The sequence below is a fragment of the Periophthalmus magnuspinnatus genome, chromosome 4 (assembly GCF_009829125.3).
Source record: "Periophthalmus magnuspinnatus isolate fPerMag1 chromosome 4, fPerMag1.2.pri, whole genome shotgun sequence".
Lineage (NCBI taxonomy): Eukaryota > Metazoa > Chordata > Actinopteri > Gobiiformes > Gobiidae > Periophthalmus > Periophthalmus magnuspinnatus.
The window spans coordinates 23,103,825-23,118,102 of NC_047129.1; the positions used below are offsets into that span (position 1 = coordinate 23,103,825).

The 14,278-nt window shown below is 37.7% G+C and overlaps 1 protein-coding gene across 2 annotated transcripts; it reads left to right on the forward strand.

Annotated features, from left to right (window-relative positions):
• The first annotated feature begins 300 nt into the window (after positions 1–300).
• On the forward strand, positions 301–13,627 carry LOC117369763 (regulator of G-protein signaling 13-like). Of its 2 annotated transcripts, none has more exons than XM_033965098.2 (5): positions 301–428; positions 5,559–5,618; positions 6,503–6,570; positions 7,474–7,640; positions 9,112–13,627. In XM_033965098.2, the coding sequence occupies exons 1-5, from the start codon at positions 352–354 to the stop codon at positions 9,298–9,300; spliced, it is 561 nt and encodes a 186-aa protein (XP_033820989.1). In that variant the 5' UTR covers positions 301–351; the 3' UTR covers positions 9,301–13,627. The 2 variants fall into 2 exon arrangements, with proteins under 2 accessions (XP_033820989.1, XP_055077334.1); XM_055221359.1 differs by having other exon boundaries at positions 6,506–6,570; positions 9,112–9,515.
• The last annotated feature ends 651 nt before the right edge of the window (positions 13,628–14,278 follow it).

A 14,278-nucleotide genomic window follows, 5' to 3' on the forward strand; every position in this document is an offset into this window, starting at 1 on the left:
CTCTCCCCTCCCCTCTCTTCCCTACTTCCTATCTCTCCTTTCCTCCTTTCTCTCTCTCCTCCATCCTTCCTGACTTTAGCTTCTCTCTCTCTTGTCTCTCTCCCTCTCTGCCAACCCTCTCCCCTCTCTTCTCTCCCTGCTCTCTCTTCCCTACTTCCTATCTCTCCTTTCCTCCTTTCTCTCTCTCCCCTCTCTCCTCCATCCTTCCTGACTGTAGTTTCTCTCTCTCTCGTCTCTCTCTCTCTCTCTCTCCTTCTCTTCAGGAAACGCTGATATAAAGGCCCGAGCGGAGGGAGCGGGCAGCAGAGTGAGAGAAAGAGAGGAGGATGAGACGGAGGAGTTAACAAAACCATGCGCAGCCTAATCCTTCAACCGCCATCAGCGACAGAGCAGAGGATGGACCGCGAGAACCACAAGAAAGGAAACATGTGAGTCTATATTCAAATAAGATGTACTTTTCATGTATAACAAGTATTAGTAGTACTAGTAGTAGTCATAGTAGTAGTAGTTGCCAGTTGTAGTTATAGTTCAAATCAGTTATTTCCAAGTAGAAGCAACAGTTTTAGAAGTAACAGTAGTATTAACAGTAGTAGTCACTTTAGAAGCAGTGATAGTAACAGCAGTAGTATTATTAGTAGTACTAGTATTAAGCGTTACAGTGGCCGTACTAGGAGCAGCGTATAATCTGCAAAAGTATAGTCAAATATGTAGATGCTGCTGTACTAAGTGTTTGTTGTAGTAGTAATTGTAGCAGTACAAGATATAGCAGTAGTTATCAGTAGTAATTATAGTCCAAATCATGTCTTTTCTTGTACAACTGTTACGAGTACTGGTAGTATTAGAAGTAGTTAGTAGTAAGAGTAAACGGGGCAGTAGTTGTGCCATAAGAAAAGTATACTTGGTAGTAGAAGTAGTAGACACTGCTGTACTCAAAGTATTTGTAGTGGTTAATCGTTGTAATAGTAGTAGTAGTAGTTGTGGTGGTGGTTGTTGTAGTAGTGCAATACTTAGCTTATTTTGTACAAGAACTACTACTGCTATTTTCATGTGCATTTAGTAGTGGTAGTTGTGGTAGTAATAGTAGAAGTAGCAGTAGTTGCCAGTAGTAGTTGTACTAGTTGCAATAATAATAGTTACACTAAAGATGGCAGTAACTGTAGCGGGGCAATATCAGTAAAAGTATACTTAGTAGTAGAAGTAGATGTTGCTGTAACAGTAGTTGACAGAAATAGGTGTAGTTCAAATCAGCAGTTTTTTGTACGTCTAGCAGTAACAGTAGTAGTAGTAGTTGTATTAAAAGCAGTAGCAGTAGTAGGGGCTGTGGTTAATGTTGTAGTAGTTGTGCAGTAGTTGACAGTAGTAACTATAATAAAAGTCGTGGTATTAGAAGCAGTTTCCTCTAATAATCGTAGTAGTTGATGTAAGAGTAAGACGAAAAGTGGCAGTACTAGTTGATGTAGTAGTTGTTGCTATAAAAATAAAGTACTTGTAGTCCCAGTAGTTGACAGTTTATTAGTAGCTGTAGTAGTAAAAGCAGTACTAGTGCTTCTACTAATAGTGGCAAAAGGAGAAGAAGTAGTAATAGTTGCCAGAAATGTAGTTATAATCCTAATCAGTTGTTTTCATGTACATCTAGTAGTTTTGTTATAGTAGCAGTGGTTGTAGTGGTAGTAACAATAGTAGTTGTAGTTGTAGAAGTAGCAGTAGTATTAGCAGCAGCAGTTGCCGGTAGTTATAGTAGTAGAAGCATGACTAGAAGTAGCAATATTTGTAGCAGTGTAATATTAGCAAAAGTATATAGTAAAAGACACAGAAGTTGAAGTAGCAGATGTTGCTGTAGTATTCATAGTAGCAGTAGTAGTCGCTGTAGAAGTAGCAGTTGCATCAGCAGTTTTGGTTTCAGTGGTCGTAATAAAATTAAATAAACAACAAATGTCACAAATCTAATCACTTAGCGCCAGTAAAAATAGTAGCAGTGGGAGAAGTACTTACAGTTCTTGTTGTAGTTTTTGTAGTAGCAAAAGTAGCGTTAAAGTGATAGTAGTCTAAGTGCAAGTAGTAGCAGTAGAAGTAGAAATGCCATTTGTTTTAACAGTAGAAGTAGCAATTGTGTTTGAAATGGTAGTAGCAATATTTAGAAGTAGTTGTAGCAGAAGTAAAAGAGGCCATATTGCAGTAGTCCTGTTTTGACATGTACTCAAATTCAGGTTTGTTTGTGGTCAATTTAAGTTTTAAATATCAAATTCAAGTTGCTCCATTCTTGATCCCAAATTTATTTTATTTTTAGATATGGAAATAATGACCTAAATATGCTGTATCCAAATATTCAAACTCGCAAGGAACATACACGATACTCAATACAGATTCTGAAACCACGATGATGATAAAAAACTATGTAATTTTCAATATTAGCTCATAGTACTTTCTTTTATATTCGCATGTGGCCTTATATCGGTGTAATGCCTCAGTCGTGCAGATAGGTCCCATAGTGGTGAAGTACTGTGAGCCTAATATGGACAAGTATTGTTTAATTACTGTGTCCTTGTACTGCAGAGGCCCGGTCCAAATGTAGGAGCCAATAGTGTTGTGGTTTGTATACAGTTTATACACTGCAAAATGTCCTGCCAAAATGAGGTGCAATGCCCTGATTTAGCAATGTTGTTCTTGATTGAGTGATTTTGAGATTTTGTTATTGGCCCACATCTTAATTAGTTTCAATATTTTTTAACTGGTTTGAAAAAGCTTGTTTGTCCGTGGAGTGGCAACTGAATGGCAGATACTTTAGCTGGAGAGATGTCTTAAAAATGTGGAAAAACAGTTGAAACTAGTAGATTTTAAACGGTTTTCCAAAGATACTCCTCATTTACCTTGTGTATTCTGAGCATCCTAATTATTCACAAGTACTTTTCAACGCCAGTGCAGAGCTTTGCCGTGAGCTTAAAGTATGCTAACGTGCACTTCCTGATTATCACACAATAGAATGTTTTCTAAATGATGCAGACAGTACACAGCGGACTTATTTTGACCTCAATGTGCTCAAACACGCGGGCCTTGTAAACTCTAGTCTGGTTTATACTTTTCCAATAACTACTGAGAAAAAAAACAAACTTGAATTCAGTTTTTCATTCTGTATTTTGTAGTTATTTTGACTAGTTATTGTACAGATCTAAACTACTGAGTTAGCAGTTTTTATGCAGAATGAGACAGGAGATTTTATTGATTGTGGGAACTGTCCCTTTTTTTTTGTCCTTTCAAATTGTGGTTTTGATTCAGTTATGATTAATCTTACAGCCTTATTCATCATATTCCAAATGATCAGCAAATTGCGAGGTACAATAACAATCATCATCATACATCATCCAGGGTTTTTCCCAGTGTCTGTGGGCCTTAGGCTGTTCTGTGTGGTGAGCTTAAAACTAGAGTGTGCAACTTTCTAGAGATGGAAAGTCAACTGCATGATTCCATGGAAACAGTTAAAACCATACTTTGGAACATTCTCCACAGAGACAGTTTATTTAGCTTATTTTCGACAAAAAAAATAAAAATAAAAATAAAAAAAAATAAAAAATACATACTATTGTTTTATATATAAAAAATTTAAATAAAACTTATCACTCAATATCATAGACTACCATTGCCTGGAGGGTACACCACCTGCTTATCTCCATGGAGATATTGTTGTTTTGCCTGCAATATTCTACAGTATTATATGTTGTCTTGCATTATATATTATCTTCAAATACAGGTGCTGAAAACCATATATATCTGCTTGTGAGCGAGGTCGCACCTCCAGAGATCTGACCTGTGACTTTTCCTGGTGGCATCACCTGCTTGTCCCCGCAAAGACAGACTATTTTAATGTCATATTTTGGAACATTCTTGACATTTCCATTGAGACAAGCAGATGGAGATGACGCTGGTGCTTGGGTCCTGACTAGAACTAGGAAGTATTAGCACATAAGTCCTGTGCTCAGGTCTCTGCACTGGCTCCTGTGGCTCAGAGAATAGACTTTAAAGCAGCTCTGCTTGTGAACAAGTCTCCATGGCACCAAAGTACATCTCTGACATGTTAGTGCCATATGAACCATCTCACTCTGAGGACTTCAGGGACTGGCCTCCTGTTGGTGCCCAGAGTCTGGACTAAACATGGAGAATCAGCGTTTCAGTTTTATCCAGCCAAAACCTGGAACAGTCTTCCTGAAGATGTGCGACAGGCCTCTACTTTGACCATGTTTAAATCCAGGCTCAAAACAGTTCAATTTTATCATAATTATTTATGTTTTTATTTGTTTGTCTTGCATTGTGTGCATGTCTTTCTGTAAAGCACTTTGAATTACTTTGCGTACCAGTTGTGCTATACAGATAAACTTGTCTTGCCATGAAATTTATCCTCTGCATTTGAACTCTCCTGAGTTCAAGTTGTGACAGACTTTATTGCAAATGTGAGTCACTCTTCACTTCCCTAAATAACACAAACCCGTCTGTGTCCTTAAACATTAGCAAAAATGCCTCTGACACAGTTTATTCTTGTCTCAATGGAAAATGACATAATTTGCATTTAAACATGGTCCAGTAGGTAAACAAATAAGTATTAAACAAAGCAAGACAAGGATGAGCAGGACAGAGAACATCTGCAGTTTGAATGGTGACAGTAAGCAAATTACAAAGACTGTAACGCAATTTAAAAAGAATGTCCTCTTTGAGGACACAATGTCCTTGTCTCTAATGTATGGAAATGTGTGAGATTCTTAGTTTAGACTTCAGTCTTCTCTCAAATGTATGTATGTCGGAACTGTATGCAACCTGTCCTCTCAGTTAATAAAACAATACTACAATCTAAACTACACCTGGATTGCCAGTTCCTTAACCTACAGATCGAGAACACATACAAGTTTTTCTCATTCTCTTTATATGGACAGGACATGCCTCATGTGAAAGCTCAGACCCTCCAGAACTCCTTCAGTGAGCTGCAGAGGCTGCACTAGCACTGAATAATAATTGGCTGCAGGGGCTGGGGTTTAGGCAGTGAATACAAATAAATCAGCATTACAGTTGTTATCAGTAAAAGCAACATGTGATTTAAGCATGTTTGTCTCGTATTCGGGGGACACAGATACGAGATACAGGTCATGTTCATAAAATTTAAAATATAAATCTTATATACAATTCATTTAATGCTCATGGACATTGTTTATAAAATATGCACCATTAGATTTTAAACTTAATCTCAAAAGTCATCAACCCCAAAAAGTTACGCCGTGTTCCTTTATTGTTGTGTGTATTTTGATTCTGTATATTCTCATGCTGCAGCCAACTGCTAAAGAGATTATTAGAGAAAGGGAGATTTACTACAATTAGTTTTGAATTTTCTGTCCCAACATATTTAACCTGTACAATTTAATGTGTTTATTTATTTCCATCGTACTAACTGTACTTCCTTTTGTCCCCTGCTCCTTTCTCTTCTTTTCCCTCTCCCCTTATCTCTTTTCACCCCTCTCTTCCTCCCCCTCTCTCTCCCTCCATTCCCCTCTCTCCCATCCCTCTCTCTCTCTCCACAGTGGGAAAAACTTCATGTGCCGGCTGCAGTGCATGTTCTCCCACTCTTCGGGCTGTGAGAGGTGAGCTGATGGACTGTGTTGCGTTTGCACATCTCGGAGATCTCGGGTTTAAAATAGCTCGTCGGCGCGGCTAGCATTCCCATGTAAGGCAGAAGAAGCTAACGTGGAACGCACACACGAGCACTGCACTGTTTTCTGTAGCATTAGCAGTCTAGTGTTCCTTTCACTGCCACTAGGAGTTAAAGGTTGGTTTAAGGTCCTATATTACACAAAATTGACACTTGTGAGTTTTAAACCATGTTGTAATGATGTTACCTCCTCAAAAACATACCTAGAGTGTTTTGTTTCATTCACACATTTCATTCACACGCTGTCTGCAACACCAAAGCTCAAAATGTCCTGCTCCACCTTGTGATGTCATGAAGAGATAGTTTTCAAGTTAACAGCCCCTTTTACTTTTAGTTCAGTAGAGATTGGCAATTCCAGGGCTGAAATCATCTAAATGGTTCTAGCGAAGTTGTATAAAGTTTAAAAACACAGTGGAACATGCAGGGTTTGTGTGTTAAACATGTGTGAATGTAACAAAACACAACTTCAGGTATGTTTTTGATGAGGAAACATTATAACATAGATCTGAAAATAGCGTAATCTGGGCACTTTAAAGGCCCTGTTGATTTTTACTGTCATAAAAACATGACAAAACAAAAAACAAAAAACAACAGAGGTTCAATTTAAACAGTTTGCAGTGATCCAGCGTTATTGCTCACTTACCCAAAGGATTGCAAGCATCCTAATTATTCACAGTTTATAATCGTTTTCCACAACTTTCAGAAACCAGAGCGGATCATGTTAACAGCAACTAGCATGCTAATAGAGTGTCAGTATCACTTCCTAATCCACGGGTGATAACAACGCTTTAATGGTGTTGTTTTGTCTGATTTCAGCAGCAAACTCACTCTAGAAGATACCCAACAGTGGTCACAGTCGCTGGAGAAACTGCTCGACTCCAAATGTAAGTGTGCAAACCGATTATTTAAAGGTACACTGTGTAACTTTCTGAATCTGCCACGCGCTTGTCTCCATAGAGATGTCATTGTTTTGCCTGGAATGTCCAACAGTGTGATAGTAAACTTATCTATCTTATAATCTATTGTCTGCTGCTATACTGTTCGAGATAAACAATAACATCTCCATCAAAACAAGTTACTGGCCTTTGAAAAAAAAAAAAAAAAAGAAAAGAAACCAACCACAGTCGCCCTGGTGCAGACTCAGGGAAACGTGTCAGCCAGTGTGTGCAAACAATCTCTCTAAATCGCTCTAAATACTGCTAAAACTTACACACATCACATTGACACAAAGGGTGTGAAGTGTCTTGCCAAAGGACACATCATGAATTGGCTGGAGCTGGAATTGAACCACCAACCTCTGTGTCATAGATGCCAGTAATACTATGGTAATAAGTACAATTCACGTTCACCATGTACGGTCACTCACAAAATACCACAAGGTTAGCTGTCAATCCCTGGCACCACAGTTAATGTCGTTGTTGTGTCCCAGTGATTTGTGGGTGCTGATGGCGGCAGGAGAGACATCTGTCTGACACAGGGCAGACACGCAGGAGGCTGTGATATGTCTGGAGAGAGCTCAGACAGATTCAGCTCATGTAACTTCCCCTTTAAGAGAAACTAAACCAGAGAGCTTCCATTGAACTGTAATGCGGTTATTTCATAGACTTCCACAGTTTTGAGTTTTCACATTCACAAAAAAACTCCCTTCTGTACCAGCATGTTGCAATCTTGTGTCTCTCCATAGATAAAATTGTCATGTTAGCATCTTTTGTCCCTTCTTAGATACGACTACGAAGTTCTAGCCTTCTATCCCTTCTGTCGTGTGACCATTTTGTGTCCCTCTGCAGACGGGCTGGCCACCTTCCGCACGTTCCTGAAGTCGGAGTACAGTGATGAGAACATGGAGTTCTGGCTGACATGTGAGGACTTTAAGAAGATCCATTCCTCCTTCAGAATGTCGTCTCGAGCCAAGCGTATCTACGAGCAGTTTATCAAAGCAGAGTCGCCCAAAGAGGTCAGAACTCACACTCACACTATAAAACTAACTGGACTTGAAAAAAGTATCACCCTTCATATCTAGATGAATTTAAAGGTGTACTGTGCAACATTGTGGCACAAGTCCGCCACCTGCTTGCCTCCATGAAGATATTTTGCTTAAATAATCTTCCACAGCATTGCATTAAACATATCTATCTAACAGTCATTTGTTTTGTTATTACTTTCAAAACATGCATTTTTACTGTGAATGGTGCCACCTCTCCACAGATGTGACCTGTAACTCACCACCTGCTTGTCTGTACACAGTAGTATATCCTTGGAGACGAGTTACATGATGCAATTTTAAGTGAAATGACTTTAAATTATGCCTACTGTATTTATTTAAGTGACCAAGGAAGAAAGCATTTTTTCTATCCAAAGGTTGCTGGTTCAATCCCCACTACTACTTCCTTACTGTCTATAATGGAATCAAACAGATCTAGCTTTGTCCAACTACATGTATTTTTATTGCAAAAAACCCCCCAAAAAACAACAACAACAAATGCATTCTTACTGTGAGTAGGGTCACCTCTCTGCAGATTTGACTTGTAACTTACTCTGGGTACATCCACCTTCTTCTCTCATTTTTATACTGTGGGACATTCCAAGTAAAGCCATAACATCTCCATGGAGACAAGCAGGTTGTAGACCCTCCATCAGAAAAGTTATATCGTGTTCTTTTAATGTTCCTGGACATCTTTCAGAGTCTGCACTTCTGAGCTGAATTCATTGCAAATCTATTCATGAGTCATTCATGTTATGGCACCAGTCATCTGTTTTTATATCAATTACACAATTTGATCTAAATTGTCTAAAAGGAGTTCTTGGAGATTCTGTAATACTGAAGCCACTCCCCTGTATTTTCTCAGTATCCTTTAGCATTAGCGTGCAAAAAACACACTTTATGAATAATCCAGAGGGTGTGGTCTCGTACAAACCCAATTGACCACATTTAGGCAGGGAGAAAGTCTCATTAAAACTAAAGCTCTTGGTGTTTTAATTTTAATTTTAGATCATAATTAGTGTGTAAAACTGGCATTTAAGCTAACGGCTAACAAGCTCTCAGTGCAGTTCACAACCTTTCTGACAAATTACTGGTGAGGAGACAAGATAAATTACATAAATATCATAAAATAAACATTTTATATACTTTAATATGGGGATTGACTTCATTTGTTCGATTTGGGGCAACTCCGGGTAGCATCAGCTAGCCAAGTGATCGAGTTGTAGAAACAGGAAGGGATAGATAATTTTGTATTTATGAATGTCTGTGGGGAAAAGTCTGGACAAACTTCCTAAAACCAGTAAGAATTCATTCATCTTAAATCCATGAAATCCCAATTTGTCCTTTATAACTTTTAATGTATTTCCCCCCCCCCCAAAAAAAAAGTAGCACTAATTTCAACACCTGCATAAGCCCTAACGTTTCCTCCTGTGTCTTCTTCCAGATCAACATCGACCACCAGACACGTGAACAGATCAAGCGGAACGTCAAAACTCCCACGACGCACTGCTTCGACGAGGCCCAGAAGATCGTGTACGGTTTGATGGAGCGTGATTCCTATCCGCGCTTCCTCCGTTCCGACATGTACAGAACGCTACTGGAAAACCTCTCTGCCGACTCCTCTAAAGGGTGAACAACAATCCCAATATCTAACAAACTTATAACAAAAAACACAACTGGAACAAATGCACTCGGATGGAGAGAGGAGAGACTGAGAAAGAAGAGAAATAGTTGCAAACCGGACGCCATCTTTGGGACTTGAATGAAGCGACAACGTGGTGTCCGAAAAGCGAGTTTGCACCGTTAGATTTAGGAAATATTTTGGAAGAGTTGAGCACAAAAACTGCAAATTGTTCAGCTTGATGTTGTGCAAAAAATACAGAAAAATAAAAGAATCACATTATTTTAAATATAGTATATTTAACTGTAGACTTAAGGCGACATTAGGTGCTACAACAACGGTTCAAAAAGGGCTGATTCCAAAGATGCTAAGGATGTGAGCGCCACAGTTAGCCTAGCACAATAGAGGTTATGCATATGACATAACAACAATGACAAATTTAAAAGTCTACAACTCTTAATATTTAGTTTGTACCTGTTATATAACATAAGAAAATCATTTAAACAGCTGAAAACCAGTAAAGAGTTAGCTTAACAGTAGAAACACTGCAGACTACGCACAAATTAATCACTAATACAGACTTGTACACATATTTCTGTGGGTCTATAAGTTTTATCATTAACCAACAAGCTAGCTAAGCGTTGTACAGTCACATTAAAGGGTATGATGCAAAATTTGCCTTTTGGAGCTTTCTACCATGCTATAACGTTATAACATCATCCCCCCCCCTTCCCCTTACGGGTAGCAGTCCAGCATGATAATTTTCTATAAATATACAAAAGCAAGATACAAAGCAATGCACTACAAGTTGACAGAGCTGATGTTTTGTGTGGTAGTTTCATTAGCAGGCTGCACGCTGATTGTGTGATAGTGCTCTGAACAAGGAATGATTTAGCACAGGGGGCAAAGGCTCAGAGCACCAAAACGAAAGTGAAACTTGTTAAACCTTTTAATAAATCTTTTTTCAACAACTAATGCATTTTGAAAACAATAAAATGTCTAAAATATGCGCTCCCGTAAAACCCCATAGAAGTAAAATACCTGATCTAAAGCAATGGAAAAACTACTTTCCATTTCCATTTTGAAATGTAAAGTTAATCTGAGCAAAACAATTTGTTCACAGACAAAAATTTGGCAAAAGAAAGCAAAGAAAAACATTTTGTCATAGTTCTGCCACTCAGTTGGAATGTGGAATCGTATGAAAATGATGTCAGTGCATAATCTCTATTGTCAGTTCTCGAAATCATCCAATCATCCAATCATTAATTCATTTTGACCTTAGTTTGTGTACAATGTTAAATGATTCTCACTTACAAATCTGGTAGTTTTGCAAGTTAATTTTAAACCAATTAGCTCAACTGAAATGTCTAACTAAAATAAATGAATGCTATTACAAAGTAGATTGGATTGCGCTCAATCAAGATAGTTCTACTTTGCTCATAGCCCCTTCTGATTTCATACTTCTTTTAAAATTTGGTCCATTTCAAATATGTTTTGTGTAAGCCCCTATACTCTTATTGGTTCATCCTCTTGAGAATCATACTCATCTGAACTTTGTATCCTTGGCTGGCCCGGCTGCATTTGAACCATACTTCAGTGTAGTTTGTGCTATTCATAAAGAAAAAGTTAGTGCAATAAACCTTTATCCATACAGGGTTGAAACTCAATAGAAATGCTTAAAGGGACACTATGTAACTTTTCTGATGCAGGGTCCAATATGCAACCTGTCTAACGCCAGATTGGTATATGTAGCACTCTGAAGTGTGTGCTACACATTTATCAACCTGGAACGTCTCTCTCTGAAAGTGTTTGGGTAAAAGCGAAAAGTCATGATATCAATATTTGAATCTGATTGGGCGAAACTTTACAAGTCGAGAAAACTAGCTTCGGTTATATCCTGTCGAGAGAGAAACATGGATATCTTTTCCTCCACAAATGCACAAAGCGCTTCCCTCTACACGTTTTTAAGTCTGTAAAACAGGCTTATTTTCATCTGTCAACGTTGGTCGTGTTTGTTTTGGGTTTGGGCGTGAGGTACAAGATGGATTCTCATGAGTGAGATTCATCTTCCTGTGCAAGATAATCCAACACCTGCTCGTCTCCATAGAGATGTTATTGTTTTGACTGGAAAGTTCCTCAAAATAGTACTAAAGTGTATCTATCTTGTTTTATTGCTCAAAAATACATTGAAAAAAACATGGAACATTCCAGGCTAAGAAAAATACATCTCCATGGAGACAAGCAGTCGGTGGTTACTACTAGAAAGGTTCCTTTGAATACCTTCAAAGAAACTATATGTAAGATTTTGGTTTTGAAATACCATGAGCATGTCCTATCTGTGTCCCTAGAAGTTCCTCGAGTTAAACATGTTCAAACCAAATATAGCTATTACTGATAACAATCGTAATACTGATTTATTCTTATTATAATTTGGCGTTATCTATTATCCAATCAGAAAGCCTAGCCTCACATGATGACTTTTTCTGATCAACATCGTCACTAGCGAAACCCCAGGACTGGCAACCCAGGTTCAGTTGGGATTGAAGTACCTGTAGGAGCACAGGCTACACACCATTACTTTAAATTTAAACCGTAATCCATCCATAAGTGTGATTTAAATTGATCCCATTTAAAAAAAGAAAGTAGTGTAGTTCTGTCTCTCTTCTCTAAGTCAATGACCTTGAGTTCTGAGCCTTCCCAATGTTCCATTCTGATCTAAAACAGTCCTTATATAGGCAGTCGACAGTAGTTTCCTACGCGTTGAGGTTCTACTTGGGTGATTCGACTTTTATGGCAGGATTTGAAGTGCGCTTTTAGACTGCACAGAACCAAACTGAACATGTCTGATGAGGTTTGAGTGATAGGCTAAACATGAAGAGAGACAGGTCTATGATGACAAAGAATAAGCAAAACAGTAGAACACCCACAAGTAGAAGTAATTGGTCATGTATTTCGCTTTTTAAGATTTTGATTTATTTGTATTTTTGTAACTGCAGGTCCACCAAAAGCGATCGCAGAATGCCATATTTGGACCCAACAAAGCAGGTGTGCACAGGAAGATGTTGTTGTAATGATAATTCAGTCTCATGTTTGTCTTCTTTATGGATAGTCCTTGTTTAAAACTACTTTAGATCCAGGTTTGCTCTGTTTTAGACCTGGTTTAATCCTGTTCTAAAGCCACCCTGGGTCACAGTTGTAGTTCTGTATGTGACTGGTACATTTCAGCCTGTTCTCTGCAAAATGAATTATAGTATGTGCTTTTTAGGGTCTAGTACATTTTTTCCTGGATGTAAATCACACAATATTTACAACTTATTTACAAAATGCAAAAAGAGAATCTGTATATATTAAGAGTTGTACTTTCTAACAGTGGTGGAAAGACTACTGAAAATTTGTACTCAAGTAAATGTACTGCTGCCAAAATAGTACGCATGAAAAATACTGCTCAAAGTAGTAGTTACTAGTCACTTTTTACACAGGTTTAGTAGCATTTTAGATGACTCTTTTACTCAAAACTCCTTAATGGATTTAAAGTTCATACACCTTTACCGTTTTGGTATTGTACAGTATAGACCCATGTCATACTAAATGTATGTATACGATTATTTAAAGTTAATGTTGCACTATGTAACATTTCCAGTGGATGGTCCACTAACTGTTATTCTCCATGGAGATGTTACTGTTTTGCCTTGAATGTTTCACAGTATGGCAGTAGCAGTAGTAGTAGTAAGGCAGTAAAGTTGCCTTCCTCTGTTGTAGGTGAGCAGGTGTCGCTACCTGACTGAGTCAGATCTGTGGAGAGTGGGGAGAGTGGGGTTGCCTCAGAGAGGCATAACCATGGAGACATAGCGCACCTAAAGACTACCAAAACTACCAACCAAAACAGTCCAAAGTAGATTTAAAAAAACAAAAAATGCACAATTAGATATTTTTTTCAGTATTTTTAAGTAAAACTAGAATTTGGGGTAAATTCAACATTTGCCCCACAGCTGTTTTAACATGTTTATTTCCATTTTCATTTGTCTTATCATTCTACCGTTTAAGTTCAAATAGACGAATGCTGAGTGTAATTTAGCGGTAGCACGTTCACTTTTCTACATCCTGTCTGTACAGAGCATGAGTGTAACGTTTCATGGGATATAATACTTAAGTTATTATTTATTATCTGGCACATGAGTTTGTTGTTGCAGTGTTGACCTGTTTGACAAATGTTACAGATTATTATTATATTTGTGTTAACTTATTTAAATCATGGAACAAAGTGGTTACAACATTAATAAAGTTAGTTTTCCCTTGTGGCTCTGTGTGTATTTGATTTTTAAATACTGAATTGCTAAGAGGTTAGATGTAATTTCAAGTGTATATACAATTCTGACTTTTTTTTTTTTACTGGATGCTATTGTCTTTGTGCACAACAGCGCCTGGCAGCCTCACTGTTCACGTCACTACTTCCTGTCCAATCTGAATTTTCACCAAGTCACTCTAAAATGAATAAATATTTAAAGATCAGGCTGTGGCAACATGTTAAACATGTTAAAATTAATACTTTAGTGGAAAACACTTCTGTGTTTATAAAGAGAGATGTTTGTATTTCAGTGCTAATGCTGATGCTAATTTTGAGGCATGTACTTTTACATCAGTATTACAATTACAATTTGGTTTTATTTGAATGATTCAACCATAGTCTCATAATGATTTATAAACTGTATGTTTGTGTATTGTCAACTATTAATAGGCAGAGAGAGAGAGTAGTTTGAAGAGAAACAATCCCAAATGTTTTTTGCTGAACTGTCAACTGACTGCTTAGAAATGTCAATCATAGAAAATGAAATCTAAATAAAAACTAAAGTTAAATCAATGCATTTAGTGTGTTTATTACATTGGCTTGAGTGATTTAGCTGCTATGTAGGCTACAACATCTGCACATTTGTTAAAAAACATTGTGTTTTATATATATATAGAACATACATACATGTCCGTGGCCTGTATG